This window comes from Oncorhynchus gorbuscha, linkage group LG19 (assembly GCF_021184085.1).
Source record: "Oncorhynchus gorbuscha isolate QuinsamMale2020 ecotype Even-year linkage group LG19, OgorEven_v1.0, whole genome shotgun sequence".
Taxonomy (NCBI): Eukaryota; Metazoa; Chordata; class Actinopteri; order Salmoniformes; family Salmonidae; genus Oncorhynchus; species Oncorhynchus gorbuscha.
Window position 1 is genome coordinate 38,397,976 of NC_060191.1, and position 12,383 is coordinate 38,410,358.

Genomic DNA, 12,383 nt, shown 5'->3' on the forward strand with positions numbered 1-12,383 from the left:
CACCAATCGGTTGATCAAGTTCTTCAAGGCATTCCTTCTTTTAAAATAAATAACTAAAAATGATTATGATCCCTATTAGCCGAGGCCAATGACCAGAGATTGTCAAATACAGCAAAGAGCTGCTGTTTTAATGAGTGATTTCATGTCTTAAGTTTTTATTCAGCACTGTCATCACTGTTTTTGTTCAACACTATTACAAAACACAAGTGCTTGTCCCCACTACAAGGGTATTGATAGCCCTGCAGTTTTTATTAATTGTAGCTCGTCGTGTCTTAATATCGAGGAATATTTCACTTTCTCTGGTCATAGGAAGAACATGAATTTGTGCATGAGGGTGATGTGGTGCGATTTGAGTTTCGTCATCAGGTGGAAGGAAGACAGTGTCCCCTCTCTCTGGTCAGTCGACCTCTGTTTAGACTAATGCCATGTTCAAAACAACTGGGAATTCGGAGATTTCCCACTTCAGTGCATTCAAGACAACTGGGTATTCCGACGAAAGAAAAAAAGATCAGACTGGGGGGGAGATTCTTTTAGTACGGTCTTCAAACTTGAAATTTCAAGTTTGAAACTCATCTTTCTAGAGCTCTGATTTTCCAACCTGAAGATTACGGATGTCATGATTTGACCTAGGTTTTTGTTATATATATATATTTTTAATCGTGTTCCCAGTTGTCTTGAAAGCACCATGACCATCAGCTGCAGGTACCATCAGTCCAGCAAAGTATTTGCAGATTTCAATTTATCCTCCGCTTTGCCTCAAGTGCTATACCAACTGATCTACTTTATCAAAGCTTGAGTTTTGAAATATAATATGGTCAAAAATTAACAATATTGGTAGGCCAGGCATATAGCCAATATGCTGCAATCTATTAGGCTTACTGCACAAACCTCATTCCTACAGAACTGTTTATATTAGGTTCATGTTAAGTCATGTTTTAATAATAATTCTGAGCAGTAGATCTCTGCTTGCTTTTTGATTGCAAAAGTAATCTTGACTTGGTTACCACTGCTCTAGAGGTTGGACTAGGTTGTGCTGCATTTCCAAAACAGATGAGTGCATTTTGGAACTTGGTAGTGACAACAAATTCTCATTAATTTCACTAGCTAGAGCAACATCTCTTATAATGGGATTTGCCCCTCACCAGTGTGTTGCTGTGATGGGTCTATGTTCTCATGCATCAATATTGTACACGGCTATCAGTGTGGGAACTATTTTCATCTCTCGGCGCAATGAGTGGCCACCTCTGTTTGGTGAGAGTTCCCGTGGCCAACCTGTAGCTGGTTTGGGAACAGGGCCTGCCCCTGGTCTCCAGGGCCTCTGCCCCATTGTTGTGACGAGGTGTGAATTACCCCTAAATGAGCATTCGCACACCTCGTACCCTCTCAACCTCCTCTGAAAGACCAATTTGGAAGACCCAAGTCTTGTTATAAGTTAATTCACTGCTCTGTGCTGTAAGAAGTGGTTCTTGAGAGTGATGGTTTAATGGGCAAAACAATCTGTACTAGCAAGATTCTGTTTTTTAATTTTTTATAGTTCCATATTTAGTTCTTTGAGATTAACCACGACTATCATGCAATTACATGAATTATATTATCTGAGACAGGGCACTGAAATAAGATCAATTAATTCATTATTTGTTCATGAATTTCAACAAATTTCCTGAACTGACTCAAACCCTGACTAGCTTACGTGACACTATTGGTTTAGGAAAGGAGACCGGAGTTGCTGGACGCTGTACTAGACACTACCGGCGTAGGGGTTGATACGACTCAGTCATTTGCCTGCCTTCCTTTCCTAAGCATAAGCTTATGTCTGACTGAGATGTCTAGTGTTTTAAGAGGATAGCATCCGATTCCAAGGTTGGCTGCCAGCAAAGTACATGTTAAGGGCTCTACACAGTCTACGCAAATGGCGCTGAATGAGACCCGTTTGCGTCACATTTCAAAGATTCTGTCAGCAGCCAACCTTGGAATCCGGGGCAATCCTCTTAAAACAACCCTAGGCCTATTTCATTCTCCTTAAACCGCCACAAGAGGGCACACTTGGCCGACTTCGTGGCTGTGTTTACCTTTTCCCCACTGGCCCATCCCCTTACCTTTGCCCTAATATACAGGTTTACCTGGCACATTATGAAACTAATCTGATAGGAAGTGTGCTTTATCAGCTGTTATCTTTAGTTAATTTCACCTTTTTATTTAACTAGGCAAGTTACTTAAGGATATTCTTATTTACCAAAAGGCCTCATGCGAGGACGGGGGCCTGGGATTAAAATAAATAACTAAATACAATATAAATATAGGACAAAATGCACATCGCAACAAGAGAGAACACTACATAGAGACCTAAAGTCAACAACATAGCAAGGCAGCAACACATGACAACACAGCATGGTAGCAACACAACATGGTACAAACATATTGGGCACAGTCAACAGCACAAAGGTAAAGACAACAATACATCACACAAAGCAGCCACACCTGTCAGAATGTCTTTGAAAGAAGAGATTGAGATAAAACTGTCCAGTTTGAGTGTTGCAGCACGTTCCAGTCACTAGCTGCAGTGAACTGAAAAAATGAGCGACCCAGGGATGTGTGTGCTTTGGTGACATTTAACAGAATGTGACTGGCAGAACGGGTGTTGTATGTGGAGGATGAGGGCTGCAGTAGATATCTCAGATAAGGGGGAGTGAGGCCTAAGAGGGTTTTAAAAATAAGCAACAACCAGTGGGTCTTGCAACGGCAATAAAGAGATGCCAGTTTACAGAGGCGAATAGAGTGCAGTGATGTGTCCTATAAGGAGCTTTGGTGGCAAATCTGATGGCCGAATGGTAAAGAACATCTAGCAGCTCGAGAGCACCCTTACCTGTCGCTCTATAAATTATGATTCCGTAATCTAGCATGGGTAGGATGGTCATTTGAATCAGGGTTAGTTTGGCAGCTGGGGTGAAAGGAGCGATTTACGATAGAGGAAACCAAGTCTAGTTTTAATTTTATTCTGCAGCTTGGATATGTGCTGAGAGAAGAACAGTGCACCATCTAGCCATACTCCCAAGTACTTGTATGAGGTGACTACCTCGGTCTAAACCCTCCGAGGTATTAATGACTCCTGTAGGAAGAGGGGCATTCTTCTTACCAAACCATATGACCTTTGTTTTGGAGTTGTTCAGCACAAGGTAAAGGTTAGAGAAAGCCTTGTTGTAGAGCATTTAACACAACATCCTGGGAGGGGCCAGCTGAGTATAGACTATCATCTGCATATAAATGGATGAGAGCTTCCTACTGCCTGAGCTATGTTGTTGGTGTAAATTGAGAAGATCGTGGGGCCTAGGATTGAGCCTTGGGGTACTGTGGCTGAGACAGCAGATTTTCTGACTTTATACACTGTACTCTTTTAGGTGTAGTTAGCAAACCAGGGCGAAACCCCTCAGACACCAATACTCCTTAGCCGGCCCACAAGAATGGAATGGTCTACCATATCAAAAGCTTTGGCCAAGTCAATAGAAATAGCAGCGCAATATTGCTTAGAATCAAGGGCAATTGTGACATCATTGAAGACCTTTAAGGTTGCAGTGACGCCTCCATAACCTGAGCGGAAACTAGATTGCATACCCGAGAGAATACCATAAGCATCCCGAAAGCAAGCGGGTTGATTATTGACCAGTTTTTCCAACACTTTTGAAAAATGGGGCAAAATAGAAATGTGCCTATAACAGTTAGGATCATCTTGATCTCCCCTTTAAATAAAGGACGAAGTGTGGCTGCCTTACAAGCAATGGGAACCTCCCCAGAAAGTGGAGGGGCTTGGCGACGATGGGGGCAGCAACCTTAAAGAAAGGATCTAAATCATCTGACCAATATGTTTTTTGGGGGGGGTCAAGTTAACCTCTCTGGGATATGTGGGACGGTAGCGTCCCACCTCGCCAACAGCCAGTGAAAGTGCAGGGTGCCAAATTCAAAACAAACAAAAAATCCTCAAGCATACAAGTATTTTAGACCATTTTAAAGATAAAATCTCATTAATCCAGCCACAGTGTCTGATTTCAAAAAGGCTTTACAGCGAAAGCACCACAAACGATTTATGTTAGGTCACAGAAAAACACAGCCATTTTTCCCAGCCAAAGAGAGGAGTCACAAAGCACAGAGGTCAAATTAATCACAAACCTTGGATGATCTTCATCAGATGACCCTCATAGGACCTCATGTTACACAATATATGTATGTTTTTTTTTGCTGAATTGCATATTTGTATTTAAAAAATCTCGCTTTACATTGGCGCTTTACGTTCAGTAGTTCTAAAACATGCGGTGATTGTGCAGAGAACCACATCAATTTACAGAAATACTCATAAATGTTGATGAAAATACAATTGTTATACATGGAATTAGAGATACACTTCTCCTTAATGCAACCGCTGTGTCAGATTTTTTTTTAAACGTTGCGGAAAAAGCAAACCATGCAATAATCTGAGTACAGCATTCAGACAACAAAGCAGCCAAAAAGATATCCGCCATATTGTGTAGTCAACATTAGTCAGAAATATCATTATAAATATTCACTTACCTTTGATCTTCATCAGAATGCACTCCCAGGAATCACAGTTCAACAAATGTTTGATTTGTTAGATAAATGATGAACTTTATGTCCAAATAGCTTCTTTTCTTAGGGCATTTAGTAAACAAATCCAAACGCGCGTTCAGGTCCAGACGAACGTCAGACAAAGTCAGTTATATTACAGGTCTTAGAAACTTGTCAAACTAAGTATAGAATCTTTGATGTTTTTATCATAAATCTTTAATAATGTTCCAACCGGAGAATTCAATTGTCTGTAGAAAAGCAATGGAACGAGAGCTAACTCTCTCATGACCTCGCCTCACGAGCCTGTGGTACTCTGCCAGACACCTGGCTCAATCCCCGCTCATTTGCCCCCACTTCACAGTAGAAGCCTCAAACAAAATTCTAAAAACTGACATTTAGTGGAAGCCCCATTTACACTGTATATTGGAATGGCAAAGAGTTAAACTACAAACCTCAGATTTCCCACTTCCTGGTTGTATTTTTCACAGGTTTTCACCTGCCATATGAGTTCTGTTATACTCTCAGACATCATTCAAACAGTTTTAGAAACTTCAGTGTGCTTTCTATCCAATACTACTAATAATATGCATATATTTGCATCTGGGACAGAGTAGCAGGCAGTTTACTCCGGGCACCTTATTTGATACTTAGTACTGCCCCCCTGTCACCAAGAAGTTTTAAGGAGCTCCTTTAGCACCTCGGACTCAGTGACTGCCTGCAGGGAGAAACTTTGTAGCGGTGCAAGGGAAAAGAGAGAAGCATCTGGGATAGTCGCATTAGAAGGGGTGGGAGATGAGGAAATGTTGGACGGGCACGGAGGCATGGCTGAGACAAATAGGAATCCTGACTTAATAAAGTGGTGATTTAAAGAGCACAGCCATGTGCTTCTTGTCAGTAACAACCGCATCAACATTAAGGAACATGGGGTCCTCCCCCGGCCAAACCCTAACCCGGATGACGCTGGGCCAGTTGTGCACAGCCCGATCACAGCCGGTTGTTATACAGCCTGGAATCGAACCAGGGTCTGTAGTGACACCTCTAGCACTGAATCTCAGTGCTAGAGGTGTCGGCCTTCCCCAATGCAGTAATGACCAACACAGTGAACTGTATCACTGGTCAAATGATCTACATTATAAAGAGAACTCATAACCTTGCACAGGCATCAGGGGGCGTAGTTGAGCAGTGTTCTTTTCAACCACTGCAACCCCCTCAGGACAGCCTTGATAGGGAGGGAGGGGTGTTGAGGAGGATGAAACAGCTCCAGCATACCCCATCATTTCCCATGTAGTGGCCCCAGCGTGCAGCATGTGGTGTCCCACTCGGCCCCCGGCTGGCTCTCTCTCTCTCCCTCTGTCTCTCTGTCTTTGGCAGGCAGACCCCCAGGTGGGCCAGGCCAGGGACCTGCTGGCAGATGCAGCTGAATATTCATCAGCTGGGAGATTAATTGGTGGGCTGGTGTGGGTCCGCTGCTGAAAGTTTCACCGCGAGGGAGGGGCCAGGTCTAACACTTAAGCATGACTGCACGTAATGCACAGAGACGAGCAACAGGGGCTCCCGAGACGGGCAGCGGTCTAAGGCACTGAATCTCAGTGCTAGAGGTGTCACTACAGACCCTGGTTCGATTCCAGGCTGTTTCACAACCAGCTGTGATCGGGCGGCGCACAATTGGCCCGGCGTCATCCGGGTTAGGCAGTCATTGTAAATAAGAATTTGTTGTTACCTGACTTGCCTAGATAAATAAAAATATATATACTGGACACTACTACACAGTGCACGATGCCTGGACAGCCCCGTATCTGTGTGTAAATTAGAACGTGAGTGGTTTGGACGGTCTTGGTGTCTGTGCTCTTAAGGAGAAAACGGTGGTCTCTTTTTATTTATTTTGGTACCTTAGTCCCTGCTTAAGAACTGTTTTATAAGAGAGTATGTCAAACATGGGTACAGTATTGATGTTCAGTTTTACATCAGGGGTCGGCAACAGGTGGCCCCTGGGCCGAAACCGGTCTGCGAGTGATTATTATTATTTTTTTAATTAAAAAAAAAATCCTGCTGATTTTTAAAAACTTGTTTTTAATTGAGGTAATCTGTTCCCAAGTATCCCCACAAACAAAATGTGATCGTGTTTCAAGGTATGAAGTTATTATTTTCAAATGCTCTCTATTTTGGCTTAGTTGTGGTCAATTTGCAGTGTACAAATGATTGTAATTTTCTGGCACCCTCGACCATTTGCCCTGAGAAATCGACCTGTCTTAATCTAGTTGCCTACCCCTGATGTAGATGCATGGACAGATGAAATGCTAACTAGACTGGAAGGCTATCGACTTCAATAAAGTAATATTCTGTAGTATTTGAGAGGTGTCGTGGCTGTTTGGACCTAAACACCAACAGCTGAATTGGCTGACACTGACGTTTGAACGTAAACACAACCACAAAAAGTCATGTTATTTACCTTATGCGTTAGGCCATAGTGTAATTCATGTTAAGTTATGTCAACAGTACCATCTGACATTGACCTTGCTGGACTATTTCTCACCTTCCTTCTGTCTTTTACAGATTCCAGATGAGTTTGATAACGGTGAGTTGTTTTCCTTTTTTTGGGTGGACACTACCTGTGGTATTTTGGGGAGGTTTTCTTTTCTCGAAGTTGAGTTAGCTTAGAGATGAGCGTTTTTATTAATGACCCCTTGTTCTCCTAGGCTTTTGGCACACCTCTGCCTTCCCATACATCTGGTCATGGGCTGTAAATGGATCTCGATTCACATAACTGATGTAATCTTTTATAGCTGATGTAAACATGGTAAAAAAAAAAGTTTAGACAGCTGTTGGTGGTTAATTTGTGAAGTCTTCGACTCATTTAGTTTGATCTTAGATTTGTCATTAAAAAGGTGTGATGTTGGCCTCCCGGGTTGCGCAGTGGTTAAGGGCGCTGTACTGCAGCGCCAGCTGTGCCACCAGAGACTGAGTTTGCGCCCAGGCTCTGTCGCAACAGGCCGCGACTGGGCGGTCCGTGGGGTGATGCACAATTGGCCCAGTGTCGACCAGGTGAGGGAGGGCTTGGCCGGTAGGGATAGGGTCTCTCCCGAGCCCGTACGGGAGTTGTAGCGACGAGACAAGGTAGTAGCTACTAAAACAATTGGATACCACGAAATTGGGGAGGAAAAGGGGTCAAATTCAACAACAAAAAACAACAACAAAGTGTGATGTTGAGTGCTGTTTGTTTGCTCCCTCAGGCAGACCTCTAGCACTCTAATACCCATCCATACCACGTTTACCACTTGACCACCCATTTTCACCCATTCACTGACAGTGGTCCAGATGAGTCACCCCCCCCCATATGCCTCTCAGCTGTCAGTCATCCCTATAAACTGCCAGGCTGACAACCTGGTGAAAAAGGGCCTCATAAGACCGACAAACAGGAAAGTTGACATTTTGCTTGTTTCTCTCCATTTTAATTTAATAGTATTAAAACACATTGGTTTCCCCAATAGATTTGTTGTCCTAGCTGTGTGTTTCATTGGTGTTTTGATTGACATCTCTCTCCCCTCTTGAGTGCACATATGGCCAGTGTGGAGCTGAGCGGGAATGTGTCGCGTTCTAGAACTGGCTATGCTGTTGAAATGACAGAGGACTGAGTCGCGAGGTGCCTCCCCTCACCGCTTCAAAGCTATGCTAATGCCAGGGACAGCTGTGGCCCTTTCCAGAAGTGTTGATTTTATAAACGCTTAACAATCACCCTGTTATACCAATAATTGCTTCATTAATTCTTCACGCTATAGCTGTCACGCTCCCCAAAGTCCTCTATCTGGCACTGCTGCTGTGTCCCTTTATTTCCGTCAGTGTCCAGAGTGCTGCTTCGGCTGCTGCTGTTATTGGCCAGCCCTGATGCACCCACAGCGTTCAATATCCCTAATGAAGGCCATTGATGGTCTAAGGGGCCCACGGGGGAGCGTAGAGGGAGCATTCCAGCCCCCTGCCCACGCGCCCCTCCACCCCAAGTGGCAGAAGGCTAGTGGAGGGGATTGGGGGGGGGGGCAGCCTGGACGCCTCCGCTGGATGGGTCCTCAGGGACCCGAGGCGATGAGGTCAGGCGTGCTCGTCCAGATCCGTGTCGCCTTGCCAAGTGATGGTATTCAGAGCCAGGGGCGTTATGCTGAGGAGGAGCGTTGGACGCTGTGGCAGTGATGACCTCCCCAAAGACTGCGCTGTTGAGGTCACACTAGGGTGTGACAAGTGCAGGACTGCTTTCAAAATACTCGCTGAGGTTAGAAGTTGTTGCTTTCTCCTAGTGTGTACTGTGGGTCTATGAAACGGTCTTGATGCAGTATGGAATCAATCAGTACACACACCAGATGTTTTGTGTTTAGGGGGAGAGAAAATACATTTTTATCTTCAAGCACTATTATTAGGCTTAAATAACTGACTTGTAATTTTGGGAGGCGTATCAAGACTTGGAGGACCTCATCTCTTTCGGTCCATTTTATCACATCATTCATCCTCCCATGTGTCCCAGTTAGTATCCTGCAGCTAGGATCCTCAGAGCCCCTATTTGGCTTTGACTTGATGAGGGGCCGTTCCATGTTTGCTCGCTCTGACAGACTTATAGCCCCTAGGAGGATAGAGACCACCTGTACTCCAAACAAACAAGCTAACCAATCCAGCATGCCTCTTACACCTACCGGCCCAACCAATAGCCTATGTCCCTAAACAGATACTCCAATAGACACCCCCCCCAGCCCCAACGCAAAGAGCGAGGCCGGACGACTGTTTGTCACGGCCCAAGAAAGAAGCGATTGACAGCGCAGGCCAAAAGAAAAGCAAGAGCCCCCCAAAAAAAAAAAAAAAGAGAACAGGGAGAATAAAGGCAATTGAGTAATAATGGCCTTAAGATAACTAACGGAGCATATGCCACCCCAGTTGTGGATTAAAGGAGGCCTTTGTTGTGTCTGGAGGCACCACCATCGATCTTTCTTGCCTTTCCTCCCTCGTTCCCTCCCTACTTCTCGCCTGTTTAAATGGACTTCCCTTCCGAGAGCAACGTAGCCTTTCCACTGGCCTCAATGGCCTGCCTCTATTACACTGGCAAACAAGTTTAGGACAAGAGGCTGCCTGACCAGACTGCTGCTGCTGCTTGTCAAAGCCTTCTTTTCTGGGGGCCTTTGTTTTTCTTTAGTTTGTAATGGTCTTCCTTTCAGAGTTGATGTCAGTCCCAAATGTTTTTACCATAATGGGAGTTCTGCTTTTGATAAGACTGAATGTGATCACAGCCAACAGTTACCAATGGAGAAAATGGAATGCCTATGTCCCTGACTATATGGCTATATCCTTTGCCCCTTAGAGGTAGCTTCCCCACCTCTCACATCATTGAAGGACCCACTGTGGCCTGGCTGACACATTAATCCCATCACCATCCTTCACCTGTCATCCTCTTTTCGATCTCATCCCACCACTACCCAGCCCCTTTATTACCATAAAAACGTGCCTTGATCCGTCCTATCCTCAGTGACTCTCACAGAGGCACAAACACAGGGGCACGCGCACAGACACGAACATATTACACATTTTGCGCACACATACTCTCATGCATACACATACACACGCCTCGGCAACCCCCGTCCCTCTCCAGGGGGTTGTAACGATCACCACCCACCCCCAGCCTGGCTTGGCTCTGCTTTCCCAAGGAAGAGGTTTGTCAACGGGGCCGGTCACAGTCCCATGCTCTCTAGAAGAGTATGTTCCGCCCAGGCCTTATAAAACACACATACGCAGGCAGGCCGGAGGGGTAGGGGGTGTTTCACCAGCTCACCCACTCCCAGGCCTGCTATTACTGGGCTGGGGGACCCAAAGGGGCCTGCCTGATTATAGACACTGGCCGGACGCTATAGGCCCATAGAGAGCCACTCCATCTCTCTCACTGTCTCTGTCCCAAAGGACTTCACATCCCAGAGGCCCCTGGCTGCATGCTTTATCTGAGTGGAGAACTATCCTAGGAGCATCTGCCATCAAATTGCTGAGATGTTATCTGTTGGGACCAATGCTGCGGTTCCCTACAGAGATGCCTCTCTTAAAGCGGCAATCAGCTGTATAAACAATAAAGCGGTCTCCCTGGTTCGTTTAAAAAGCTGGAGAAATTTAACTACTCTCAAATTTAGCTATGGATGCGAGGACTAACCATCCATGATATTAAAATGATAGTTTCAAAACATGTTTTAAAACTATGTCGTTTTAGATTTTGTTTACAAACATTGGAGTAAAACAAGCTTATTTTATATTCTGATGGGAAATGACTGAACTTAGCTCATGATGTATTTATGTTATATTCCAAAGAATCAATGGATATATATAATTCATGTCTAAATGTTTACTGAACAAATATGAACGCAACAATTTCAGACTTTTACTGAGTTTCAGTTCATATGAGGAAATCAGTCAATTTTAAATAAATTCATTATGCCCTAATCTATGGATATCACATGACAGGGTAACACCCCCTGGGCTCCCGAGTGGTGCAGCGTTCTAAGGCTCTGCATCTCTGTGCTAGATGCGTCAGTACAGACACCCTGGTTCGAATCCAGGATATATCACAACCGGCCGTGATTGGAAGTCCCATAGGGTGGTTCAGCGTTGTCCGGGTTTGGCCAGTGTAGGCCGTCATTGTAAATAAGAATTGGTTCTTAACTGACTTGCCTATTTAAATAAAGGTTAATAAATAAATAAATAAAAATCTGTTGGTCACAGATACTTAAAAGAAATGGGCCTCAGGGTCACGTCACTGTATTTTTATGCATTCAAATTGCCATTGATCAAATGCTATTGTGTTCGTTGTCCATAGCTTATGCCTGCCAATACCATAACCCCACTTGCCATCATGGGGCACTCTGTTCACAACATTGACATCAGCAAACCGCTCGCCCACACGTGGTCTGCAGTTGTGAGGCCGGTTGGATGTACTGCCAAATTCTCTAAAATGACAGAGGCGGCTTATGGCAGAGAAATGAACTTTCAATTCTTTAGCAATAGCTCTGGTGGACATTCCTGCAATCAGCATGCCAACTGCACGCTCCCTCAACTTGAGACATCTGTGTCATTGTGTTTGTGACATGCACATTTTAGTGGCCTTTTATTGTCCCCAGCTCAAGGTGCACTTGTGTAATGATCATGCTGTCTAGTCTACTTCTTGATATGCCACATCTGTCAGGTGGGTGGATTATCTTGGCAAAGGAGACATGCTCACTACCAGGGATGTAATAAAAATTTGTGCATCAAATTTCAGAGAAATAAGCTTTTTGTGTGTATGGAACATTTTCTTAGATTTATTTTGTATTTCAGTGCATGAAACATGGGACCAACACTTTATATTTTGGTTCAGTGTGTGTATAAACTGCTGATTGCCCCCTTTAAATTAAAAATGTCATTCATTAGGACTACAGCCATGTCCATTCTACCAGCACCGGAGTTGGCTTGAGATGCTCAGTAACTCCTATATCCTATACATACATGCACCACAACTGCCCTTAGGCTAAGTGTTCCGTCTTGAGTATGGCGTGTTGAGAAACGATACTCGCTCCACACTGTTTATAGCTGATCTCTCTTACAGACGCACCGGTTATCCAGCAGTTGAGAAGGACGTTGAAGTATTTCCAAGACTACAGACAGGTGGGTGATAAGAAACGAACACGAGACGGTTAAAACGGCCTTTGCCACTCCCACTGTTCAATGTAACCTGATCAATGGATGGCTCCACTCTACAGTTGGTAGTATTTGCTATGTGGTTGATCTAGTCAGCATTTTCCTCCTGTGGCTGGTTCAGG

General features: G+C 44.5%; 1 protein-coding gene across 1 annotated transcript in view; it reads left to right on the forward strand.

The window, feature by feature from the left end:
- LOC124005636 (mitochondrial import inner membrane translocase subunit TIM50-like) overlaps window positions 1-12,383 on the forward strand; it is a 32,187-nt gene that overhangs the window by 3,351 nt on the left and 16,453 nt on the right. Inside the window, exons 4-5 of the mRNA XM_046315074.1 lie at window positions 7,129-7,150; window positions 12,170-12,228. Of these exons, the coding sequence (XP_046171030.1) occupies window positions 7,129-7,150; window positions 12,170-12,228 (81 nt within the window). The remainder of the gene's footprint in view (window positions 1-7,128; window positions 7,151-12,169; window positions 12,229-12,383) is intronic.